The 26,797-nt window shown below is 44.9% G+C and overlaps 1 protein-coding gene across 1 annotated transcript in view; it reads right to left on the bottom strand.

Moving 5' to 3' along the window:
- MTNR1B (melatonin receptor 1B) overlaps positions 1-22,204 on the bottom strand; it is a 56,447-nt gene extending 34,243 nt beyond the window's left edge. Inside the window, 1 exon segment of the mRNA XM_058185620.1 lies at positions 21,950-22,204. Within this exon segment, the coding sequence (XP_058041603.1) occupies positions 21,950-22,196 (247 nt within the window). The 5' untranslated portion in view covers positions 22,197-22,204.
- Positions 22,205-26,797: the final 4,593 nt, after the last annotated feature.

The following is a 26,797-nucleotide window of genomic DNA, read 5'->3' as shown; positions in this document are numbered from 1 at the left end:
CCCTCCAACAATCAGCTGTGCTTCATAAGCTGTTTTTTAGACCCAAACAGTCCCAACCTCAAAACCAGCAAGCGAACTAATATGCTGAAGCTGACCAGGCTAAGGACTAGCCAGATAAATACCTGGTAGGCAGAATTTTTTCCCCCTATTTTCCTTCCCACAAAAACATCTTAGTCTTATTCTCCGGTGTGTCTTATACTCTGAAAAATACGGTACTTTCTCTTTACCTCACGAATCGCAGTCTCTGATAGGATACTTTTAACAATATTCACATGTGGTTCTCATTTCCCGAAGGGTCATGAGTTCATCAGCTAACAGTATATATGAGTCAGAAAGCCCCGGGATGAGAATAGATGGTGTGTGTGTCTGTGTGCGTGCGTATCTATTTTCAGGCCTTTTGTTGCGATGATGAAAGTAAAAAGAAGCAATATTTAAGGTTCTTCAAAGCTGCTCAAATGTGTTCCACCTCAATGAAGTTGTGACTGAATTACCCCATTGAAGCAGATCTGTGAAGCGAACGATAAAACTGCTCTGAAGTCGTATATCAAAAGGCTTCATGGGTTCAGTGGTTCGTCCGTAGCTTCTGGAGGTTGTGTTATATGGTTGTATAAATAGCTGGCCGATGAGCTTCATGCTTATCAAAATTCTGTACAAAAAAAATGCTGTGGACGTCATTCATTTCCCTCAGCTCTCAAGTAGTTCTGCAAACAGGGTTCAAAGTGAGTCATTCTCGTTTTATGTCTCCGATTCAAGAGCTGTGCCCCCGAAACCACTTAATTCCTGCACTCTCCAATAACTTAACTTGGAGAGGGGAAGGGATACATTTGCTGCCAACACAATGGAGAGTTCAGCTCAGCTTTCTGCACTCTGAACACAGGATCAAAACGGATCTCCATTCCCTCCCCACTCCAGGGGAAGGTTACTGCAAAATCCCCATTTCCTCCCAAACAACTGGGACTCGGGAGGCAGAGAATAGATGGGGGTGAGGCCAGTCAGGGGTGGTATTTACCGGTTCTCCGAACTACTCAAAATTTCCGCTACCAGTTTTACAGAACTGGTCAGAACCTGCTGAATACCACCTCTGCCATGAATGATTGGGAGTTGCTGGTCTAAATATTTATTTTTTAAAAAGAACGCCGATGTTAAGCCTATGAATGCCAATTTTTTTCCTTCTGTGCCAGCCTCCTTCTCTATTGCTTATGTTGTGTCTGAGTTCCCCAAGCCGGGCCTCCTGCCAGAAAGTGACTTGGAAAGTGAGGGGGAAGGGCCGTCAGGACTTACCTCAGGAGCACCGGCTTCCCTGGCTCAGCTCCAGGAGCCAGAGGCAGGCCAGGTGGAAGAGATAATGAGGCCTCCATCCTCTGACTCTTCCCCGCCCCCAGCCATGCCTGCAGATCCAGCTGATGGCAATCAGGCCTGGCTGGACCCTAGGTTTCGTAGGCAGGAGAGGCGGGAACAACAGAAGCAGGGGTGGGGCAGGCCTAGGAAGTGCTGAGTCATGGAGCCACACTGCACAGGATATAAAGGCAGCAAGAACTGGTGTGCCTCTTCATAGCAGGCAAATTAACTGCTTAACTAAGAGCTGATAGTGCCGGCTAATTAAGCCATCGCTCAGATGGAGGCGAAGGAGGACAGAACAGCTTAGTAGTTCTATGTCTATGAGAACACAAATATCTGAGATCAGAAACAGCGAAGCACATTACCTATCAGAACAAGTCAATGTTCATTCTTCAGGGTTATGTAGAGTCTGGCACTCAAGAAAAATGAGTAGGAATCATACAAGTTGATGAACTGAAAAGAAGTGGAAAAGAAATGAAAATGAAAAGAAGGTCCAGGGGAGACATGATAGCAGTCTTCCAATATCTCAGGGGCTGCCACAAAGAAGAGGGAGTCAAGCTATTCTCCAAAGCACTTGAGGGCAGGACAAGAAGCAATGGATGGAAACTACTCTTTCAGAGGTGGGTTTCAGCAGGTTCTGATCAGTTCTAGAGAACCGGTAGTGGAAATTTTGAGTAGTTCAGAGACCCGGTAGTAAAAATTCTGACTGGCCCCGCGCCCATCTATTCTCTGCCTCCCAAGTCCCAGCTGATCAGGAGGGAATGGGGATTTTGCAGTAAACTTCCTCTGGATTGTGGAGGGAATGGAGATTTTATAGTATCCTTCCCCTGCCATGCCTACCAAGCCACACCCACAAGCCATTCTGCCCTGTTTCCCCCAAAATAAGACATCCCCTGATAATAAGCCCAATCAGGCTTTTGAGCTCATGGCAATAAGGCCAAGCGCTTATTTCAGGGTTCAAAAAAAATAAAATAAGACAGGGTCTTATTTTCAAGGAAACACGGTAATCAAGGAGAGAAGCAACCTAGAACTAAGGAGAAATTTCCTGGCAGTGAGAACAATTAATCAGTGGAACAACTTGCCTCCAGAAGCTGTGAATGTTCCAACACTGGAAATTTTTAAGAAGGTATTGGATAACCATTTGTCTGAAATAGTATAGGCACTAAAAATATGACTTATGACCGTTTTTCACAGTTTATGACCTTTGTAGCATCCCTATGATCATGTGATCAAAATTCCAATGTTGGCAACCGGTTCATGTTTATGACCCTTGCTATGTCCCAAGGGTGTGACCATCTTTTGCTACCTTCTGACAAGCAAAGTCAATGGGAGAAGCCAGATTCACTTAACAACCGGATTACCAGCTTATTATGCATGATCATAGGGATGCTGCAAAGGTCATTAACTGTGAAAAACAATCATAAGTCATATTTTTAGTGCCATTGTAACTTTGAACAGTCAGTAAACAAACTGTTGTAAATCAAGGACTATCTGTATTTTTTTTTTTCTGCAGCTTATCTCAAACTTTCATAAACTGGGCATCTCAGAAGACCCATTATTTGCCACCATTTCAGTCTTGGTTAAGAGATGGGTTAGGACAGGGGTGTCAAACGCAATTTCATTGAGGGCTGCATTAGGGCTGTGGTTGACCTTGGGGGGGCTGGGGGGGCGTGGCTGACAGGGGGGGGCATGGCTGACAGGGTGGGCGTGGCCAGCTTGACGCCACTCCCCAAACTGTTGGTATGTTTCCTCTTCACATTGGGTAGACTGGGCCGAAGCCACGCTAGCCTGATGTTTCCTCTTCGCACTCACTCGGCCTCTTACATTTTCCAGGATGGCCCTGCAGGCTGGATCTGACCACATCACGGGCCAGAACCGGCCTGCGGGCCTTGTGTTTGACGCCCCTGGGTTAAGACATAAACAGTCTTGATTATCTTAATGGATGGTGTACATCCAATAACTCGAAGGAGAATTATGACATTCTCTATTCTCCTGGATCTCTTAACAGCTTTCAATACTGTCAGTCTGTTCTGACCTAGGCCTCCCAAGAGCATGAAGCCGACTCCTCATCCCAAGAAAACCTCTTTTATTTAGGTTAAAAGAAATTCCTCTCCAGCAAAGTCGCGGCAAACAGTCTTTCATGAGATTTCACAATTAACAGACCTTTATCAGGCTTGGAGAGTGACCAGGCCGATATCTTCCAAATGCCACTTTGTAGCAGCAATTACTTGGCAAGAAGTCAGGAACAGATCTTCACTCTGATGAATTGAACTAATTGTCTCCTGCAAACTCCCCTCCCCTTCGTTCCTCTTTATTCCCTATGGGAGGGGCCATTCACCTGTGGCTTTACTCCTGAGTTGGCCCTTGTTCCTTAGCTGTTCCCTTCTCCTGACAGCTCTGCCCATGCGCACATTGGGAACAGGCTCCAGCTGTTCTTCTGCCCCACTGATATCTGACTCTGAAGGCAGCTGATAACTGTCGGACGGCCCTGGCCCCACCTCTGCCTCCGATGCAGAGCCCTCATCAGAGCCTTTCCCAGACTCCAGGACTGGCCTATGTTCCTCCCCAACCTCATCACTGTCTAAGTCTGCCACCAGCTTTGCTGTTGGGCCACCACACAGTCATAGTACTGTATATTTCAGGGTCACTTTCTAGGTAGAAGTGGGAGGGGTTTTTTTTGTCCTTTACTAAGATTTCTTTCTTCTTTTTCTTTTTAGAAAAAGAATCAATAATAGTGTTCATGTTCCGCAGAGTTATTATTATCACTCAGCTGTGCAATCTATTTAGATAACAGCATGATGCACTTGAGGATAAACTATTGATTAGGGAGGAAGGAACTGAAAATGACAAAATACAGAGCCAATTGAATGAATATGGAAATAGAAATAAGTGGAGTAAATAAAAGCAAAAAGTTTCATAGCATCTTTAATACATTCATTGTAGCACAAGAATATAGAAGATAGATAGATAGATAGATAGATAGATAGATAGATAGATAGATAGATAGATAGATAGATAGATAGATAGATAAATATAAACCAGTGGTGGAATTCTTTTTTTTTTACTACTGGTTCTGTAGGCGTGGCTTGGTGGGCGTGGCAGGGGAAGGATACTGCAAAATCTCCATTCCCTCCCCACTCTGGGGCCAGCCAGAGGTGGTATTTGCCGGTTCTCCGAACTACTCAAAATTTCCGCTACCGGTTCTCCAGAACCTGTCAGAACCTGCTGAATTTTACCCCTGATAGTCATGTCATCTTTACCAAGCAATTCTATGACACACATTAGGGTGATTAAAGATCAGTTTTTTTATATGTTACGTTATGCTTGCTCAACACAAAACCTCTCAAGGTAAGGCATAATTGCTTGTTTCATTTTTTTAAAAGATGAAGATGGATTTGCAAAACGATTCCCTTCCTTTGTGTTTTTCATGCTCTTATATCTTCCCAGTTCATCTTTATTTTACAACTCTAAGGATGTAATTCTCTCTCACCCCCACCCCACCCCATCACTTTTGGTAAAATATTAACATTTTTCCATGTTTTAATTTTTACACCGGTAAGGTTTTAAGAGATTCCAGACAGTGGTTCATTTCTAAAAAGAGACATTGTGAGATCTAAATCCGCCTCCCAATCATCAAATCTGGAAGAATTCCCTTCTAACCATTCATGAATGAGGGTTCTGAAATGTTATTCACTGAGTGAGACTGATTCACTTAATCATTATACATTTAATATTCAGCCCCTGGAAAGCTGGAAACAGATGTCCCAAGCAAAGCAAGCTGATTAATATTTTGGATTGTGATTGTTGCTGAATCTTACTAAGTTTGTAGTCTGTCAATTATTTTGGTTGTTTGCTTAATCACAACCAAGGATCACGAGACATTTTAAATAATGTTTCCCCTTTTTTTATTTCATCCTTACACCAGTACTATCTATTAGGGCAATCTGAATGATGGCGTTTCGTAGATGGACAGAAGTTAGAACCAAGAGCTCTTTAAACCAAGAGTCCTGAAGCTTTAATTGCAGCATTATATCGATTATTTAATGAGTTCAAGTTAATGCCGTGTTTTCCTGAAAATAAGACATTCCCTGATAATAAGCCCAATTGGGCTTTTGAGCACATGCGTGAAAATAAGCCCTCCCCAAAAATAAGACTTCCCTGAAAATAAGCCCTGCCTGAAAATATTTAAATGCATGTGCAGCTGGTCCCCGCCATTTCCTCTGGTTAGGGTTAAGGAGACAGAGCTGGAAATCAGGTAAGATGGCAAGAGGAGCCTCGTCTTGCTCCACGCGCCCCAAAATAATAAGACCTCCCTGAAGATAAAACCAAGCACTTATTTCGGGGTTCAAAAAAATGTAACACAGGGTCTTATTTTCTCCTAATGCCACAGACCTGTTCTGTCTCCGTCCTCACTCTGGAGTAATGAGCTGGCCTATAGCCAGTGGGTTCATGGCTCCTATCAGTCTGGCCGAGAAAACGCAGCTGCCTGCCAAAAAGTTCAAACAGATTAAGACTTCAGCTCACTTTGACACGGTTTAGCTAATTTGCTTCCCGTGGAATTGAGAGCAATCCCAAAGCTCCTTATATATCCTGTGGGGTGGGGCTTCTGCCCCACCCTTCCCTTTGATGACGCTGCCTCTCTAATCTTCTGAAGTGCGGGTCGATCCAGGTTTGATTAGTATGATTATCAGCTGCGTCTGAAGGTGTAGCCTGAGGAAGGGAGGAATCAGGGGATGTCAGCCTCATTACGTCTTCCGACTGGCCTGGTTCTGGCTCCTGGAGCCGGGCCAAAGGAATCGGTGCTCCTGAGGTAAGCCTTACCGGCCCTTCCCCCTCACTCTCAGAGTCACTTTTAGGCATGGGGCCAGGTTCGGGGGCTGGAGCCACAACAAGACCTTTGAGCAAGATTTGTCTGAGAGAAAGAGAATAGGTTAAGATCATGCTAAATGCTTAAAAGTATTAAGTTTCTACCCCCGACAAGAATCGCCAGAATGTTTAAGGATAAATCTGAAAAATGCTGGAAGTATCATCAGATACCTGGATCATATTACCATATGTGGTGGACATGTGTTGAAGCGAAAAGATATTGGACTAAAATACACACGTGGTTGGAGAAAATGATTAAAAAACATATAGATTTTAAGCCAGAAGTCTTTCTGTTGGGAATTATACCTGAGATATATACTAGAGAAGTAAAATATCTGATTGTGAATATTATTACAGCAACTAGGACTGTGTTTGCTAAAAATTGGAAAAATGAGAAATTACCTTTGCAAGACGAAATAATTAGGAAGATGATGGAATGTGCAGAGATGAGTAAATTGTCATTTGAAATTAGAGAGCAAGAAGATAAGCAATATTATAAAATATGGGATTTATTTTATCATTGGCTAGAAGGAAAGATATGTTAGAAAAGACAATATAAGATATATGTATGAAAGAGATTTTTATTTGGAGATTGCACAAGAAGATATGTAAACACCCCTTCAGCACATTGTAATTCTTTGATGCGTTGTTGTTGCTTTTTGTTGTGAAAAAAATAAAAACTTTTTTAAAAAAGTATTAAGTTTCTTTAGTGTACAACTTCAACTTCTTAGAACTTCAAAGTATTGCAGCGCTGGCTGTTTTCAGTGCCTGTTCTAAAAAGCCAACCAAGAGAATAAATACAAGCCTTGTATTGATAGTCTTTCCTTTAACAAGACCACCCAATCTTCTTCACTGAGCAAAGCAGGCATGAAGCAAGGTGCCATATGAGGGCGTCACTCAACGACTGCAATCCAATCTGCCCTAGTTTCAGTCATTAAGTGACTGTGAAGCTGGCTAAATAGAGTGCTGGAAGAAGGCTTCTCAGGTGTGTGGTAGGATGGGGAGACAAGTAAGGTCTCCCACCAGACCAGAAGACAGAGGTGAAATGTTCCCGGTTCAGACCGGATCATGCGATCCGGTAGCGATGGGGGGGGCGGGTACTTTGGAGAACCAGTAGCAAAAATCCCTGCTCCCCCCCACACTGCCCACTCCTCACTGTTCCTCTTCTCTGTCCCTGAAGCTCTTGGTGGTGATATAGCTGTAAATGGCCTTAAATGACTTTTGCGACGCTTCAAAGGGCCGCACTACAGCTGATCAGAGCTGTAGGCGGCTAGTAGATCGGTGCCTCTATTTTTAAAGAAGGTAGACCGGTGCCTCCCAAAAAAAGGCAATTAGTAGACCGGTGCCTCTATTTTTAAAGAAGATAGACTGGTGCCTCCCAAAAAAGGGCAATTAGTAGACCGGTGCCTCTATTTTTAAAGAAGGTAGACTGGTGCGCTCCCAAGTTTTGTATACTTTATTATTTTTATTATTTATTATTATTGGCCATGCCCATTCAGTCACCTGACCACCAAGCCATGCCCACCAATTAAGCCACGCCAACAGAACCGGTAGGGAAAATTTTTAGATTTCACCCCTGGCCTGAATCAGTCCGAACCGGCTGAATGCCACCTCTGTCCATAATGTTTCCATGAGATCTGAACTCTATTTCTCCAGCACATGGAGAATTTCCCCTCCCTGTAGGGAGAGGATGGGAATTACCTTGGTGGACTGGAAGAATTGACCTCCAATCCAATGTCCCTCTGCTTGCAACCTTCCCAGCCAGCTTTCCCATTGATTTTCTAGGGAAGCCAGCAAAGAAGATTGCAAATGGAGATTGCAGAACCCTTGCCAACCATTGTAAATATGAACAGGTTGCCAAGCGCTTGCAATCCAGTCATGTGACTGGCATACAGTTTTACCACGGGTTTTAAAGCTTTATTGGGCCATAAAGAACCCATTTTCCAAGAGGTCATTGAGACGGCAAACAGTCACGAAATAACCATTTGTAAGTCAAGGATGTGCATGCACACTCGTAAGCCATTTTTCAGATTTAAGACTAAAATATTGATCAGAGAAAAAGCTTCGAGACTTTGAAAGTATTTTATTGAGTGGATGGACACGGCTATCTTATGTATTTGCTTATGTACTGCAATTCCTATCCATAACTATACAGAAGTAATGAGGATTACTCCCAGATACTGTGAGTAAAGAACTACAACCCAAAGTTTAAATTTGCATGAGCTTTATCAACTTTGGTGCAATTCACTTATAATTAAATAAAAATCAAGCCAATGATAAACCAAATAAATAAAGCAAAATGATAGTAAAACTTCTAGGAAGGAAGGAAGGAAGGAAGGAAGGAAGGAAGGAAGGAAGGAAGGAAGGAAGGAAGGAAGGAGTTCAAGAAGAAGGAAGAGAAAAAGAAACTCAAGAGAAAGGGAAAATGAAATGCAAAAGGAAGGAAGGAAGGAAGGAGCTCAAGAAGAAGGAAGAGAAAAAGAAACTAAGGAGAAAGGGAAAATGAAATGCAAAAGGAAGGAAGGAAGGAAGGAAGGAAGGAAGGAAGGAAAAAAGGAAGGAAGGAAATTTACAGAAGGTTAATAATCTCTTGGGATACTCTACCAGAGTTTTATCTGGCAACCGATCACAAAAAATTGTATGGTAAATTTGATACAATTTTGATCTACTTGTTTTAGATTATTCAGCTTTGCACCTCATTCCAGGAGACATCCAGAAGGGTCTCCATCAATTTCACTTTATTCTTTCTTGGCTTGCTCCTAAACTGTCAAGAAAGTGCAGCATTTGGGGAGATTTTCTAACTTTTAGCAGTTGTCCTCATCCCTGAATTTGCACCTTGCTCAAAAGCTTTATTTAATCTTTAGCAAGAAATTGCCTACTTTACAGATTCGTCCTTGCCTAATGCCCATTCATTCAGTGACTATTTGAAGTTACAACAGCACTGGAAAAATATATATATTTAACCTTACAAGCATCACAATATCACCAATGTTATGTGATTACTCTCTGGCTGCTTGGTAACTGAACTTGGATGAACCAAACAGGTCGAAGGTTGAACATTATGTCCCATTAAAATCAATGGGCCTTGCAAACGGAATGAATAGTCCTGTCCTTAACTTCAGCAATTACTCTGCACTGTTGTCCATAACAACTTCGATCATAAGACATTTGCTACTCCTTATGATGGTGATTGCCAGCATATGGGCTGTAGAGGATGAGGTGATGAATTGCAATCTTCCCATGTTCACAGGCCACAGCTCAGCTACTAACCACAGCTGTCTTTGTGCACTGAGAGTCATCTGGTGCAGCAGTCACCAACTGGTGGGCCGTGGACCACTGGTGGTCCATGAGAAAATTTTGGTGGTTCGCAGAAAAATTATTTGCATTTTTTATAATTGCACTAAATCGGGTCCTCAAACTACGGCCCCTGGGCCGGAGACATGCAATGGATGTTTGTGTTGCTGCAGAGAGTCTCCCCCTTCAGAGTCTCTTTGTGTGGGTCAGAGGGAGGGGGGCGAAATTCTGACTTGGGGTCTGCTTCAGCCTCCTGGTGTGGGGTTTTGGGCGAAGGCTGGAGGAAAGCACTGCTGGTGGCAAGGAGTCGGAGGGTCTTGTTCCAGTGGGACTGCCTCATGGCCTGGAAGTGGCTGACCATCTCAGCCCGCTGAGCCTCCAGGCGCCGGTACTTGGCCTTGCACTCCCGTAGATTTTCCCTCTGCTTGGAAAGCCTATGCTCATAGTCCTCTCCTGAGCCTCCTTCTCGGTCAGATCCAATTTGAATGGAGCCAGCTATTTTGCAAACTCTTTCTCGTGGTGGCTGCTTAGCTCCAACAACTGCTTTCTATTGGGGCCCTAAGGAGCCTGGGCGGGGCATGTGAGAAGTGGCTGAGAGGGGAAGGGCGAGTAGAGGCCGGCGAGGCATCCTTCAATGTGAGTGACATCAAGTTGGCTACACACCCCCAGTCACATGACCACCTAGCCACGCCCAGCCAGCCAGTCATTAGGCAGATCATATTTGTGGCCCATGGGATTTAAAATCATGAATTTAGTGGTCCCTGAGGTCCAAAAAGTTGGGGACCCCGATCTGGTGGGGCTCTGCTTGCTATCCTGCTTCAATTACTTGAATATTACCAATTATCAATTACCTCGGTACCTGGATGAAACTATCTATCTAGACTCGTTCCAGTCCGGCTTCCGGCCCGGTTATAGCACTGAGACGGCTTTGGTCGCGTTGGTTGATGATCTCTGGAGGGCCAGGGACAGGGGTTATTCCTCTGCCTTGGTCCTATTAGACCTCTCAGCGGCTTTCGATACCATCGACCATGGTATCTTGCTGCACCGGTTGGAGGGATTGGGAGTGGGAGGCACCGTTTATCGGTGGTTCTCCTCCTATCTCTCTGATCGGTCGCAGACGGTGTTGACAGGAGGGCAGAGGTCGATCCCGAGGCGCCTCACTTGTGGGGTGCCGCAGAGGTCGATCCTCTCACCCCTCCTGTTCAACATCTATATGAAGCCGCTGGGTGAGATCATCAGTGGTTTCAGTGTGAGGTATCAACTGTACGCTGATGATACTCAGCTGTACTTTTCCACACCGGGCCACCCCAACGAAGCTATCGAAGTGCTGTCCCGGTGTCTGGAAGCCGTACGGGTCTGGATGGGGAGAAACAGGCTCAAGCTCAATCCCTCCAAGACAGAGTGGCTGTGGATGCCGGCACCCCGGTACAGTCAGCTGCAGCTGTGGCTGACTGTTGGGGGCGAGTCTTTGGCCCCAATGGAGAGGGTGCGCAACTTGGGCGTTCTCCTGGATGGTCGGCTGTCTTTTGAAGACCACTTGACGGCCATCTCCAGGAGAGCTTTTTACCAGGTCCGCCTGGTCCGCCAGTTGCACCCCTTTCTAGACCGGGATGCCCTATGCACGGTCAATCATGCCCTTGTGACATCTCGTCTGGATTACTGCAATGCTGTCTACATGGGGCTCCCCTCGAAGAGCACCCGGAGGCTCCAGTTGGTCCAGAATGTGGCTGCGCGGGTGATAGGGGGAGCTCCTCGTGGCTCCCATGTGACACCTCTCCTGCGCAGACTGCACTGGCTACCTGTGGCCTTTCGGGTGCGCTTCAAGGTTTTGGTAATTATCTTTAAAGAGCTCCATGGCATTGGGCCGGGATACTTACGGGACCGTCTACTGCCACCGATTGCCTCCCACCGACCCGTTCGCTCTCACAGGGAGGGACTCCTCAGGGTGCCGTCAGCCAGGCAGTGCCGGCTGGCGACGCCCAGGGGAAGGGCCTTTTCTGTGGGGGCTCCCGCCCTCTGGAACGAACTTCCCCCAGGACTTCGTCAACTTCCTGACCTTCGAACCTTTCGCCGCGAGCTTAAGACACATCTTTTCATTTGCGCAGGACTGGACTAGGATTTTAAATTTTAAATTTGGTTTTAATGGGGTTTTTATTATTCTATTGGGGTTTTAATATTCGGCCGTATGTAATAAGTTTTTTAATTGGGGTTTTAACTTGTATTTATGTATATTTTACGTGGCTGTTAACCGCCCTGAGTCCCTCGGGAGATAGGGCGGTATATAAATTTGATTAAATAAATAAATAAATAAATAAAATAAATATACTGACAATCAGCAGATAAGATCCCTTTTCTCATCTCAGCTCTGTCGGATCTTATTTCCTGAAAGTCTGATGAAAGGCCACCCACTGCTCCAGAGCATTCAGCTAGATGACTGAATGACAAAGCTATAAGATTTCCTTAGGAAAAAAGAGGAATGTGCTAATTAATCATCCTGACACAATTCCCCCAAGAAAAAGGAAGATAATTGCAATGTTCCTGAAGAGAAGCCTGGATCCAGGGAGGCTGCCTGAGTACAAATTTCGCGGCGGAGCGAGAGCTGTGCCTCCTGGCTCCCCAAATTCTCCATAACCTGATGTTGGAATTGGAAAGCAAAAGTCCTGTTAATGCTTGGAAAGCCGCGTGACACAATGCACCTTTCTTAAAGATTAAATAAAGCTTTTGGGCAAGATGAAAATTCAGGGATGAGCTGGTGCAGTGGTGGGTTGCTACCAGTTCGCCCCGGATTGGGCAAACTGGTAGCGGCGGGAGGCTCTGCCCACCTGCCCAGATGCTTCTGCATATGCACAAAAGCCTCACATATGTGTGCAAGTGCACACACGCGCATGAGCAAACTGGTAGCGATGGGTTTTGAAATCCACTATTGAGCTGGTGCTAAAAGTTAGAAAATCTCCACCAAATGCTGCACTTCCTTGATAGTTTAGGGGCAAGCCAGGAAAGAATAAAGGGCAATTTACGGAGAGCCATTTGGATGTCTTCTGGAATGAGGTAGAAACCTGGATAATCTAAAACAGGGGTGTCAAACTCAAGGCCCGCAGACTGAATCCAGCCTGTGGGATGCTTAGATCTGGCTCACGGGGCTGCCCTGGAAACAGCAAAGGACCAGCCAGCGGTGCCTCTGCCAGTGAAAACGGAGTTCGGGAGGGCCACACATGGCCTCCCTGAGCTCCCTTTTCGCTGGCCGAGGGCTGCAGGAGGCCGTTGCGGTCAAAAATGGAGCCTTGATGAGTGATGTCAAGCTGACCACACCCACCCTGGCCACGCCCACCACCTCACCCCCCCCAAGTCAAACACAACCCTGATGCACCCCTCAGTTTGATACCCCTGATTTAAACAAGTAGATCGAAAATGTATCAAATTTACCAAACTATTTTTGTGGTTGGTTGCGAGGCATAAGTTTAGTGGAGGATCCCCAGAGATTAATAAGTTGCTCCTTCCTTCCTTCCTTCCTTCCTTCCTTCCTTCCTTCCTTCCTTCCTTCCTTCCTTCCTTCCTGTTGCATTTAATTTTCCCTTACTCTTTCTTTTTAACTTCCTTCTCCTTGAGCTCCTTCCTTCCTTCCTTCCTTCCTTCTTTTTTTCCTTCCTTCCTTCCTTCCTTCCGCATATAATATAATATAATATAATATAATATAATATAATATAATATAATATAATATAATATAATATAATATAATATAATATAATATAATATAATATAATATAATATAATATAATATAATATAATATAATATAATATAATATAATATAATATAATATAATATAATATAATATAATATAACAACAGAGTTGGAAGGACCTTGGAGGCCTTCTAGTCCAACCCCCTGCCCAGGCAGGAAACCCTACACCATCTCAGTCAGATGGTTATCCAACATTTTCTTAAAAATTTCCAGTATTGGAGCATTCACAACTTCTGCAGGCAAGTCGTTCCACTGATTAATTGTTCTAACTGTCAGGAAATTTCTCCTTAGTTCTAAGTTGCTTCTCTCCTTAATCAGTTTCCATCCATTGCTTCTTGTTCTACCCTCAGGTGCTTTGGAGAACAGCCCGACTCCCTCTTCTTTGTGGCAACCCCTGAGATATTGGAACACTGCTATCATGTCTCCCCTAGTCCTTCTTTTTATTAAACTAGACATACTGAGTTCCTGCAACCGTTCTTCATATGTTTTAGCCTCCAGTCCCCTAATCATCTTTGTTGCTCTTCTCTGCACTCTTTCTAGCGTCTCAACATCTTTTTTACATCGTGGCGACCAAAACTGGATGCAATATTCCAAGTGTGGCCTTACCAAGGCATTATAAAGTGGCACTAACACTTCACGTGATCTTGATTCTATCCCTCTATTTCATTTTCTCTTTCTCCTCCCTCCCTTCCTTATTGTGTTTCCTTTTCCTTTCTTCTTCCTTCCCTCCCTTTAATGAGGATTCAATCTATGCACCATGTCAAAAGATATATGGAATGGGATCAAGTTTCATGCCTCTTCTTTCCCCCAAACATCATTACAATCAAAATATTTGGCAGATATTGCCTGCGGGGGAAGGGCCCTTCTGATCCACGAGGAGTTGAAGAAGAGAATGTCAGTCCAGCCAGCATTGAATTTGACACCCTGAAAGTCAAAAGTAACAGCCTCTCCATTGTCATGGCTATATGGATTGTGGACCTGAACATACATCATCTTTAATAAGACTACATTTAAGACTACATTTGCTAGACCAATTCTTGAATACAGCTTGCCTGTCTGGAACCCACACCTCATTTCGGACATTAATATAATTGAGTGTGTCCAGAAATATTTTACAAGAAGAGTTCTCCACTCCTCTGATCACAACAAAATACCTTATGCCACCAGACTTGAAATCCTGGGTTTAAAAAATTTAGAACTCCGCTGCCTTCGGCATGATCTGAGTATAACTCATAAAATCATCTGCAACAATGTCCTTCCTGTCGAAAACTACTTCAGCTTCAATCGCAACAATACACGAGCACACAACAGATGTAAACTTAATGTGAACCACTCCAATCTTGATTGTAGAAAATATGACTTCAGTAACAGAGTTGTTAACGCCTGGAATGCACTACGTGACTCTGTGGTCTCTTCCCAAAATCCCCAAAGCTTCAACCAAAGACTATCTACTATTGACCTCACCCCATTCCTAAGAGGTCTGTAAGGGGCGTGCATAAGAGCACCAGCTGCCTACCATTCCTGTCCTAATGTTCCCCTTGATTGTATCCAATTTGTATGGTTATTTCATGCTTATACTTATATATACTGTTGTTTTTGACAAAATAAATAAATAAATAAAAAATAAAATAAATAAAAATAAAATAAAATAATATTTACAGAGACAAAGATTACAGGTGAGAAGATAAACAACATTCTGAGCAGTGGTGAAATTCAATTTTTTTACTACCGGTTTTGTGGGCGTGGCTTAGTGGGCATGGTGTGGCTTGGTGGGCATGGCAGGGGAAGAATACTGCAAAATCTCCATTCCCTCCCTCCTACTGGGGAAAGGATATTGCAAAATCCCCATTCTCTCCCTACTCCTGGGGAGAGGATATTGCAAAATCCCATTCCCACCCCACTCCTGGGGGGAGGATATTGCAAAATCCCCATTCCCTCCCGACTCCTGGGGCCAGCTAGAGGTGATATTTGCCAGTTCTCCGAACTACTCAAAATTTCCGCTACTGGTTCTCCAAACTGCTCAAAATTTCCACTACCGATTCTCCAGAACCCGTCAGAACCTGCTGGATTTCACCCCTGATTCTGAGGCTTCTTGATCATCAGAAATTGTGAGATAAAAGAGAGGCTGTAGGTTCAGGAATTGGCCTCATGGCAGAAATTCTGCCATCGGTAGTTTCCACTATCACCAGGGGATCAAGCAGGCAATTCTCCAAAATTTGTTAATAGCTCAGAATCTGCCAGGGTCAAAAAGGGATATAATTGAACCAGTCTGAGCGCAAAGATTAATAGGAAAGATCAAATGTTGATCTGAACATCATACGAAAGAGCTCCGCATAATTACCAAATGCCTTCCTCTCTAAAACTCCTGAAGGGCTGAATCCCTTCCTCATAAACTAGACTTGGGAGCATTTAAGGCAACTGCTTGCCCGTAATGTGCAGCACTTAGCTATTGACTCACTGTAAGAACCTCAGCAGGCAGCTTTATGCAGAATGCCTCCGACGTCTCACAATATCAACAAAGATAATGTGAATGGCAGCGTTGCTTTTCTGCGGCAACCGTAGAGCATTACTTGCTGCAAATGGCACAGCGGCAAAGAAAAGGCAGAGCAGCATTCAAAGACATTGATAAACAAACTAGGAAAGACTTATGGATGGTTGCTTTGCCCATGGTTAACTGCAGCAAGATTGTGTTACTGTATATGCACCAAGATGGAAAGACTCTGAGAGAAAGATACACAAATCTGTCCCTTGATTTCAATGCATTGTCTCCTGTGTGGGACAATGTGCTTCCCTATTTTAGGTCACATGTAGTAATTATTCCAATTTTTTTTAATTGTTTCACACCTATCCTCAAAACGACGCTATAGAGCACTGCACACCAGAACAACTAGACACAAGAACAGTTTTTTCCCGATCGCCATCACTCTGCTAAACAAATAATTCCTTCAACACTGTCAAACTATTCACTAAGGCCTTACTACTATTAATCTTCTCATTGTTCCCATCATCCATCTCCTCCCACTTATGACTGTATGACTGTAACCTTGTTGCTGGTATCCTTATGATTTATACTGACTGTTTCCTAATATGATTTGATTGCTTATTTGTACCCTATGACTATCATTAAGTGTTGTACCTTATGATTCTTGATGAATATATCTTGTCTTTTTATGTACACTGAAAGCATATGCACCAAAGACAAATTCCTTGTGTGTCCAATCACATTTGGCCAATAAAATTCTATTCTATTCTATTCTATTCTATTCTATTCTATTCTATTCTATTCTATTCTAGTCTAGTCTAGTCTAGTCTAGTCTAGTCTAGTCTAGTCTAGTCTATTGACAACATCATGTCAGGATAACCACTCTTATTACCTGCATCTACAATATACTCTGTCAACCGTTAGGGAGGGACTGTCTTCACCCTCTTTCTCTCACAGGCTATCTGGGTCAAGGTGCCCCTTACTCCTGCAGCCCCTCCCTCCTGGAGATCCATCTGTCAATCCTGTATCTGACCTGGCTCTGGCCATGTTGGGGCTTCGGTGCTGCCACAACTGGAGTCATGGGAAAGGGTGGGGGAAGTAGAGATAGTTGGGGTGTTGTAGCCAAAATGAAATACTTTCTCTTAGGAACCAAGGACATTCTCACCAGGTGTCCAGAAGGAGGGGACTGGAGTCATCTAGCAACTGGACTGTATCCTGATTGGACCATGTGATGGATTGTTTGGAGAAAGTGAAAGAACTTTTACTTTTAATTAGGTGAAAACCATGGGAAGATTTAGTCGGTTTTCATCAGTTCGTGCCAATATGACCTGTCCAATAAATCTAGTCTTTGAGGAATCCAATTGCCTCGGAGTTTTGATTGCTATGGGTGTATTAATTGGAACCCTGATACCATTCTCATTCTAGGTTCCACCTTCCATCACAGGTCCCTTGCACTGGGAAAAGACTAGTCTGTTTTAGTTTTAGTTCTTCTAACTAACGCGGTGGCTTAGTGGGTAAGATGCTGAGCTTGTCGATCGAAAGGTCGGCAGTTCAGCGGTTCGAATCCCTAGTGCCACGTAACTGGGTGAGCTCCCGTTACTTGTCCCAGCTTCTGCCAACCTAGGAGTTCGAAAGCACGTAAAAAATGCAAGTAGAAAAATAGGGACCAGCGTTCTGTGTGCCTTTGCCGTTGAGTCATGCCAGCCACATGACCACAGAGACGCCTTCAGACAGCACTGGCTCTTCGGCTTTGAAACGGAGATGAGCACCACCCCCTAGAGTTGGGAACGACCAGCACATATGTGCAAGGGAAACCTTTACTTTAACTTTGCCAGAAGTTTCAAACACAGTTCTAAGAAATGATGGGAAGACAATTTATTTCAAAGTAAAAAAAGTGGGGGTTGTGGAAATCCAAATAAATCTTTATAGAATGAGATAACAATCACCCTTCTCTTTTCTTCTCTGTCCTTTTCCACCCCAATTCAATCAATGAGCACGGGAAGATTAAGAAATAGACATTGTTCTTTTACGAATATTTTGAAAAGGGCTCATAAATGTTTATTTATATCCATGCTTACACAAGTCTAAAAATGTAAGTTTTTTTAAAAACTCAAACCAGAGATGAGAATGCATCACTCTAATGCATTATAGATGAATGAAGACTGATGTGATTTAGAGACCACGTGTTTAGCAACTGTTTACGAAAGTGCCGAACAAAGGGGGACTTATGACAGGTCCTTGTACTTGTGGCCTTCGCAGTGTCCCCACGACGATGCGATCACAAGGAGAGCTTGGCAACGAGCTCACAATTATGACATTGCAGTGTCCTGCAGTAATGCGATTGCCATTCGTAATCTTCATTGTTGGCTTCCAACAAGCAAAGTCAATGAGGAAGCTGGCAAGAAGTCACAAATAGCTCTATCATGTGACTGCAGGATGTTGGGATTGCATAGGATTTGCCTAACACTGACAACTGGGAGTGCCACGGCGGCCACTGTAAGTTGGCACGGTCATGTGATGTCACATTTAGAATAGAATAGAATAGAATAGAATAGAATAGAATAGAATAGAATAGAATAGAATAGAATTTTTTACTAGTCAAGTATGATTGGACACACAAGGAATTTGTCTTGGTGCATATGCTCTCAGTGTACATAAAAGAAAAGATATGTTCATCAAGAATCATAAGGTACAACACTTAATGATCGTCATAGGGTACAAATAAGCAATCAGGAAACAATATCAATATAAATTGTAAGGATACAAGCAATAAAGTTAGTCACACAGTCATAAGTGGAAGGAGATGGGTGGTGGGAACGATGAGAAGATTAATAGTAGTGCAGATTTAGTAAATAGTTCGACAGTATAGAGGGAATTATTTGTTTAGCAGAGTGATGGCGATCAGGAAAAATTTTTTATGATTATGTTGCATAGCAACAGAGTTGCTGGTCCCAATTACCATTCTTAAGTGAGGACTAACACTACTAGGCTTCCAACGGACACTAAAACTGCAGATCGGGAAGAAGGAAAATCTTCAGGAGGGATTGTGTGAGATGGGATATCAATCTCATTCGTGAGCAGGAAACATTTTGGGGGAGGGCGACCTCAAATGCTCTGCATGTTAGAATCTAAGTCGAGCTCTAGGTAAGAAACCTTAATGCCAAAATAGGAATGATCCCCAGGAGAATGTTTTCGGTTAAATCTTGCCCGTGCCAAAACCGAGCGACACAAAGACCTCTGTTGAAGTAGTTTGCTTCAGTACAAAGAACGAGAAGTGAATTGCAAAATAAATAATAGAAGAAGAGCAAATGAGCAAGAGAAAGGAGAAATCAAGAAAGCCTTGCGTCAGCTTTGTGAGGTAGCCCAGACAAGACCCTTCTCCAGAAGTAACTAGTTCTAACTTTATTGTAAGGTAACTTTAACCCAACATTGCAAGTCTAAAAGTACCGTGTTTCCCCAAAAATAAGACCCTGTCTTATATTTTTTTTGAACCCCAAAATAAGTGCTTGGCCTTATTTTTGGGGAGGTCTTATTATTTTGTGGTGCGTGGAGCAAGACGGGGATCCTCTTGCTGTCTTACCTGATTTCCAGCTCTGTCTCCCTAACCCTAACCAGAGGAAATGATTAGGACTGGCTGTGCATGCATTTAAATATTTTGGGGGAGGGCTTATTATTTTAGGATGCGTGGAGCAAGACGAGGATTCTCCTGCTGTCTTACCTGATTTCCAGCTCTGTCTCCCTAACCCTAACCAGAGGAAATGGTTAGGACTGGCTGTGCATGCATTTAAATATTTTGGGGGAGGTCTTATTATTTTGGAGCAAGATGGGGCTCCTCTTGCCGTTTTACCTGATTTCCAGCTCCGCATTTAAATATTTTCGGGGAGGGCTTATTTTCAGTGGGAGGCTTATTTGAGCGCATGCCCTCAAAAGCCTGATTCGGCTTATTATCAGAGGATGTCTTATTTTTGGGAAAACAGGGTATAGCTCTCCCTCTTTTATAGACCAATTAACTAGCAAGTGTCCCTTCTGAGATGATTGCTACATACACATTCCTTCTGTGAGCCAAATATGCTACTTATCTGACCGTTGTTTAGAATGTTTGACATTCTTCCACCTGTCTCTCAAGGCCATTCCCTTCCCATACAGGTAGAGCTCACTCAACAACTGCAGCAACAACAACCCCATCGCTAAGAAATGCACTGCTAACGTGAAACATCCTGTGATCTTGCTGGATCAGTTACAACATCAGTTCTTCTGCAGATGCTAAGGTAATCACCAATGACAGTTCAATGTGACATCGTGTCACCATGAGTTGTCACTTCTTGCCAATTTCTCCATTCACCTTGCTTGTCAGAAGTTGGCTGTGAAGCTCACAAATTGGCAATCCCGTGACTGCAAGGAGATGTTGGAGAGCTGCAACTAATAGTCTTGATCATAAAAGTACTTTGTCAGCACTATCCTAAGTTAAAAGGGTTGCTAAACAGTGCCAGTCATTAACCAAGGACTCCCTGTGCACCATGTTAGATCACGTTGATGAGAGTCATACAGGGAAAGAAGTTAAAGGAGTTTAGGGAAAGAAGTTAAAGATGTTTAAAGAAAGAAGTTAAAGAAGTTTAAAGAATAAATGCCAAAACAATTGGCAAGGATAGAAAAGTGTGGAGTAGAACGGTGAATGGTGTTGGTGTAAACGAGTTTTCACTGTTTCCTTTTTCACTCTTATACCTTTAATTTCTTTTCTTTGTTATTTCTTATCCTTTTCTATGCATAAGATTCCTTAGCCTGCAAGGGAAAAGTGCAATAGATAAGCATATATCTTGCGTCTGTGGCCTCTGAGTGAAAACAGAAAGAATAAGAGATACTCAGTGATGCTACAACCAGCGTCATTTGAAATTTTAAAGTGTTCAAGTTAATAGCCTACGTTTGTAGAGTAGGTTTATCAGAAGCTGTGCTAAATAAATGCAGATTTAATATCAAAGGCAATATCCTGTTAGAGGAGCTGCAATAGGGAAAGTGCACCTTTTAGAAGTACTGGTAGTGTTACTCTGGGAAGCAGGACATTTAAGGACACTGGTCTAATAAGACCTTTGCTGATGGTCTTAAAGTGAGGACGAATCTCACTGTTTGTGGAGCAGAGATTGTGAATCTTGGTAAAATTCTTAGAAAGTGTTGCGCCTATTTTGGACAACCCATCCAAAGGATGGCATTTTTTTTTATTTAAAAAAAACACATTTTATTTTGTAAACTTCCCATTTTGAATTCTAAATAAGTAATTAAGGAAATGATAAATAAATCATTTATATATAGATAGACAAGAGTCACTTTGGTGTAGTGGTAAGAGTTGGCCTAGGAACCTGGGGTCTGTGAGTTCTAGTCCTCCCTTAGCCACGAAAGCCACCTGGGTGACTTTGGGCCAATCCTTCTCTCTCTCAGCTCAGACCAGCCCACCTCACAGGGTTGTTGTTGTGGGGAAAATCAGAGGAGGAAAGAGCACCATGTGCGTTGGCTGCCTTCTTTATATAAAATGATAATAATAATAATAAAGGCAAGATCAAAATCGAACTAAACCTTAATAAATGAATTAAATACAACATTTGCTTTCTTTTCCTCACAGGAAAGATGCCCGAGTTTCAGTGCCCAACCTTACACCCCCCCCCCGCTCTCTGAACCTCAGTTTCCCCTTTGGTAAGGGACCGCAGACCTCTTGCAACAAATAGTAATTAGCAAGAGTAATAGAGTTGGAAGGGACCTCAGAGGTCATCTAGTCCAGTGGTCACCAACCATGAGAAAATTTTGATTGTCCGCAGAAAAATTATTTGCATTTTTAAATTGCACTAAATACGAGTTATCTTTTTAAAAATTCATCTTAGTGGTCCGTGGGATTTAAAACTATGAATTTAGTGCTTGGTGACCCCTGATCTAGTCCAATTAGTAACAGAGTTGGAGGGGACCTCGGAGGTCATCTAGTCCAACCCCGTGCTCCCGCAGGAGGCCTGTACTAGGGATTCGAACCGCCGCCCTTCCTGATCGACAAGCTCAGCGTCTTAGCCACCGAGCCACGGCCGAGCCCCCAAGCCAAGGAAGAGACTGGCGCCTGGCATCTTCTTCTCCCCTCCCCTCTCCCCACCCCATTCCATTCCATTCCATTCCTCCCCACACTTCTTGTCCACGGTGGAACTCCCTGACACATGATTCGTCCTCGGGTGGGATGGTGGTGGTGGTGATGCCTTTACCTGCGTTCCTGAGCTTGCGGTTCTTGAAAACCGAGACGACCACCAGCAGGCTTCCCACCACGTCGACGACGGTGGTGAAGATCAGCACGCTGGACAGCACCGTCACCACCCAGCGCGGTCTCGGGTCCGCTGCCGCCGCCGCAGCTGACAATGCAGCGGCGTCTTCTTCTTCCCCTCCGCGCTGGGGCAAAGGGAAGGCGAAGGCGGCCAGCCCGCTGCAGTTCCTCAGAGAGCCATTCTCCAGCATTGCGGAGCAGCCCCACTCCTCCGGCCGTCCGGCGCCCGCCGCTGCCTCTGCCGCCGCCGCCTCCTCCTCCTCCTCTTCGCATTGGAAGGAGCGCCCAAAAAACTCTCCCCGGTTTCCTCCCTTCACTCACTCACTCGCTCGCCCCTCCAAAGCGCTACTCCGCCGCTCTCCGCCCCGCCAGGGGTTTTAATAGGCTGTGGCTTCTCTACACGCCCCCCCATCCAACCCGGGCCCCGCCTCCCTTTTTCCCTCCAAACCAAAGGCGCGAAAGGAGGAGGTGGGAAAGGGGGGGGGAAAGAAGGAGGAGCTTCGCTCCCAAACTCCACCCTTTTCTCATTTGCTCTTTAGAAGGGGAAAGAAGAGGGAAAGGAGTCTCCAGCCCCGCCCCTGGGGGTCTATGCCACGCCTCCTCCTCCTCCCTCTCCTTATTGCTCCTTAGAAGGGGAAAGAAGAGGGAAGGGAGTCTCCAGCCCCGCCCCTGGGGGTCCAGGCCACGTCTCCTCCTCTACCCTCTTCTTATTGCTCCTTGAAGGGGAAAGAAGAGGGAAAGGAGTCTCCCGCCCCGCCCCTGGGGGTCCAGGCCACGCCTCCTCCCCCACCCTCTTCTTATTGCTCCTTAGAAGGGGAAAGAAGAGGGAAAGGAGTCTCCAGCCCCGTCCATGGGGGTCCAGGCCACGCCTCCTCCTCCACCCTCTTCTTATTGCTCCTTGAAGGGGAAAGAAGAGGGAAAGGAGTCTCCAGCCCCGCCCCTTGGGGTCTTTGCCACGCCTCCTCCCCCACCCTCTTCTTATTGCTCCTTAGAAGGGGAAAGAAGAGGGAAAGGAGTCTTCAGCCCCACCCCTTGGGGTCTTTGCCACGCCTCCTCCCCCACCCTCTTCTTATTGCTCCTTAGAAGGGGAAAGAAGAGGGAAAGGAGTCTCCAGCCCCGTCCATGGGAGTCCAGGCCACGCCTCCTCCTCCACCCTCTTCTTATTGCTCCTTGAAGGGGAAAGAAGAGGGAAAGGAGTCTCCAGCCCCGCCCATGGGGGTCCAGGCCACGCCTCCTCCTCCACCCTCTTCTTATTGCTCCTTGAAGGGGAAAGAAGAGGGAAAGGAGTCTCCTGCTCCGCTCCTAGGGGTCCAGGCCACGCCTCCTCCTCCTCCTCCCCCACCCTCTTCTTATTGCTCCTTAGAAGGGGAAAGAAGAGGGAAAGGAGTCTCCAGCCCCGCCCCTTGGGGTCCAGGCCACGCCTCCTCCTCCTCCCTCTTCTTATTGCTCCTTGAAGGGGAAAGAAGAGAGAAAGGAGTCTCCAGCCCCACCCCGTGGGGTCTTTGCCACGCCTCCTCCTCCCTCTTCTTATTGCTCCTTGAAGGGGAAAGAAGAGAGAAAGGAGTCTCCAGCCCCGCCCCTGGGAGTCTAGGTCACGCCTCCTCCTCCTCCACCCTCTTCTTATTGCTCCTTAGAAGGGGAAAGAAGAGGGAAAGGAGTCTCCAGCCCCGCCCCTTGGGGTCCAGGCCACGCCTCCTCCTCCTCCCTCTTCTTATTGCTCCTTGAAGGGGAAAGAAGAGGGAAAGGAGTCTCCAGCCCCGCCCCTGGGGGTCTATGCCACGCCTCCTCCCCCACCCTCTTCTTATTGCTCCTTAGAAGGGGAAAGAAGAGGGAAAGGAGTCTCCAGCCCCGCCCCTGGGGGTCTATGCCACGCCTCCTCCTCCTCCCTCTTCTTATTGCTCCTTAGAAGGGGAAAGAAGAGGGAAAGGAGTCTCCAGCTCTGCTCCTGGGGGTCCAGGCCACGTCTCCTCCTCCACCCTCTTCTTATTGCTCCTTGAAGGGGAAAGAAGAGGGAAAGGAGTCTCCCGCCCCGCCCCTGGGGGTCCAGGCCACGCCTCCTCCCCCACCCTCTTCTTATTGCTCCTTAGAAGGGGAAAGAAGAGGGAAAGGAGTCTCCAGCTCTGCTCCTGGGGGTCCAGGCCACGCCTCCTCCTCCTCCTCCCCCACCCTCTTCTTATTGCTCCTTAGAAGGGGAAAGAAGAGGGAAAGGAGTCTCCAGCCCCGCCCCTTGGGGTCTTTGCCACGCCTCCTCCCCCACCCTCTTCTTATTGCTCCTTAGAAGGGGAAAGAAGAGGGAAAGGAGTCTCCAGCCCCACCCCGTGGGGTCTTTGCCACGCCTCCTCCCCCACCCTCTTCTTATTGCTCCTTAGAAGGGGAAAGAAGAGGGAAAGGAGTCTCCAGCCCCGCCCCTGGGAGTCTAGGTCACGCCTCCTCCTCCTCCCTCTTCTTATTGCTCCTTAGAAGGGGAAAGAAGAGGGAAAGGAGTCTCCAGCCCCGCCCCTTGGGGTCCAGGCCACGCCTCCTCCTCCTCCCTCTTCTTATTGCTCCTTGAAGGGGAAAGAAGTGGGAAAGGAGTCTCCAGCCCTGCCCCTTGGAGGACTAGCCACACCTCCTCCCCCCCCTCTTCTTATTGCTCCTTAGAAGGGGAAAGAAGTCTCCAGCCCCGCCCCTTAGGGGCTACGCCATGCCTCCTCCTTTCGGGTGGGCGGGGTTTCTGGGATTCCAAAGTAAACTTTTGCGCGTGGGTCTTTCATTCATTCATTCGTTGGGGAGGCTTTGGGGAAGGAAGCCGGGATGGGACGGGGCGGGTTGTGTGTGTGTGACTGTCAAGGGGTCCCAAAGGGACTCCCATCCATCATTTACTCCGAAATGCATTGTAATATTGTAATATAGACAAGATTGTAAAATCTTGTCTATATTAATAATGCATTCATATAAGTGTATATAAATAGGAGATGAGATGAGATATGATATAAGATGTCATATCCGCCCTCTGGAACGAACTCCCCCCAGGACTCCGTCAACTTCCGGACCTTCGAACCTTCCGTCGCGAGCTCAAGACACATTTATTCATCTGTGCAGGACTGGCTTAGTTTTTTAGATTTTAAATTTAGAGGGGTTTTTAAATTGATTTTAATATTTATATTTTTATTTTTAATTAATTGGGCAGTAGAATAAGTTTTTTAATGATTATTTTAATTTGTATATTGATGTTTTATATGCCTGTGAACCGCCCTGAGTCCTTTGGGAGATAGGGCGGTATATAAATTCAAACAATAAATAAATAAATATCTTAAAATATAAGATATGAGTATATCTTAATATATAATTAGCAATAGCACTTAGATTTATATACCGTTTCACAGGACTTTACAGCCCTGTCTGAGCTGTATAGTTACTATAACTAATTAGTACAGTATTACTAACATTAGTATAAATCTTTATATATTGGTATATTAATTAGTACAGTTACTATAAACCTTAATTGGTATATATTAATATATTGAATAGGGGACGTGGTGGCTCAGGGGCTAGGACGTTGAGTTTTTCGATCGAAAAGTCGGCAGCTCAGCAATTCGAATCCCTAGTGCTGCCGTGTAAGGGGGTGGGGTCCCGTTACTTGGCCTAGCTTCTGCAAACCTAGCAGTTTCAAATCACGAAAATGTAAGTAGAAAAATAGGAACCACCTTGGTGGGAAGGTAACAGTGTTCCGTGCGCCTTTGGCGTTGAGTCATGCCGGCCACATGACCACGGAGACGTCTTCGGACAGCGCTGGCTCTTCGGCTTTGAAACAGAAATGACCACCGCCCCCTAGAGTCGGCAACAACTAGCACTTATATGCGAGGGGAACCTTTACCTTAATATATTGAATAGAATAGAATAGTATAGTTTTTTTATTGGCCAAGTGTGATTGGATACAAGGATATTTGTCTTGGTGCATCGGCTCTCAGTGTACATAAAAGAAATGTTCATCAAGAATCATAAGGTACAACACTTAATGATAGTCATAGAGTACAAATAAGCACTCTGGAAACAATATCAATATAAATTGTAAGGATACAAGCAACAAGGTTACAGTCATACTGACATTGATCTGTATAAAGCAGTGGTCCCCAACCTTCTTTTGGTCATGCCCCACCTAAGCATCTCTAAAATCCTGGAAATCCCCCCCCCCATATAATTCTTACTATTCAAAAAGTGAACTCCTCCTCACACGAGGAAGCCTAAAAGGCCATTAACTTGGTTTAAACAAGGTTCCAAAGAACACGGCATCCATGAAAGAGAAAAATAAAAGAACCGAGGAACTTAAAAAAATAATAGTATGAAGGGATATGAAAAAATAGCAAATAAAATTTCAAAACATGTAACTGAGAACTGAAAGGCATAAATATAAAATAATTTTAATGAAAGCTTCTTCTGTAATACTTTGATCATATTAATTACTATACATATAAAAATAAAGGCGCCTAACGAATTCAAAATACAATCTGAGCTCACCTCACGTTCATATTTACAACGCAATCCTGTGCATGTCTACTCAGAAGTAAGTACCATTGTCTTCAATGGGGCTTACTCCTGGGGAAAATGTAGGATTGCAGTTTTAGTCTACTTAAGTTAGTGAGATCCTTGATATAAACTTTGCCTTTTTCCTCTGCCACTCCCCTCCCCTGTTTTTCTTTAAAAATGCCCCTCCGCCACCTGGGATTTGTTGAGAGCACCCCTGGAGGAGCCAAAGCAGTGGGAGGCTATCCCTTCTTTTCTCTCACACGGATTGACACGGGCGTGACTCACC

Source organism: Ahaetulla prasina, chromosome 5 (genome assembly GCF_028640845.1).
Source record: "Ahaetulla prasina isolate Xishuangbanna chromosome 5, ASM2864084v1, whole genome shotgun sequence".
Lineage (NCBI taxonomy): Eukaryota > Metazoa > Chordata > Lepidosauria > Squamata > Colubridae > Ahaetulla > Ahaetulla prasina.
This window is presented reverse-complemented; position numbering and strand designations above follow the sequence as displayed.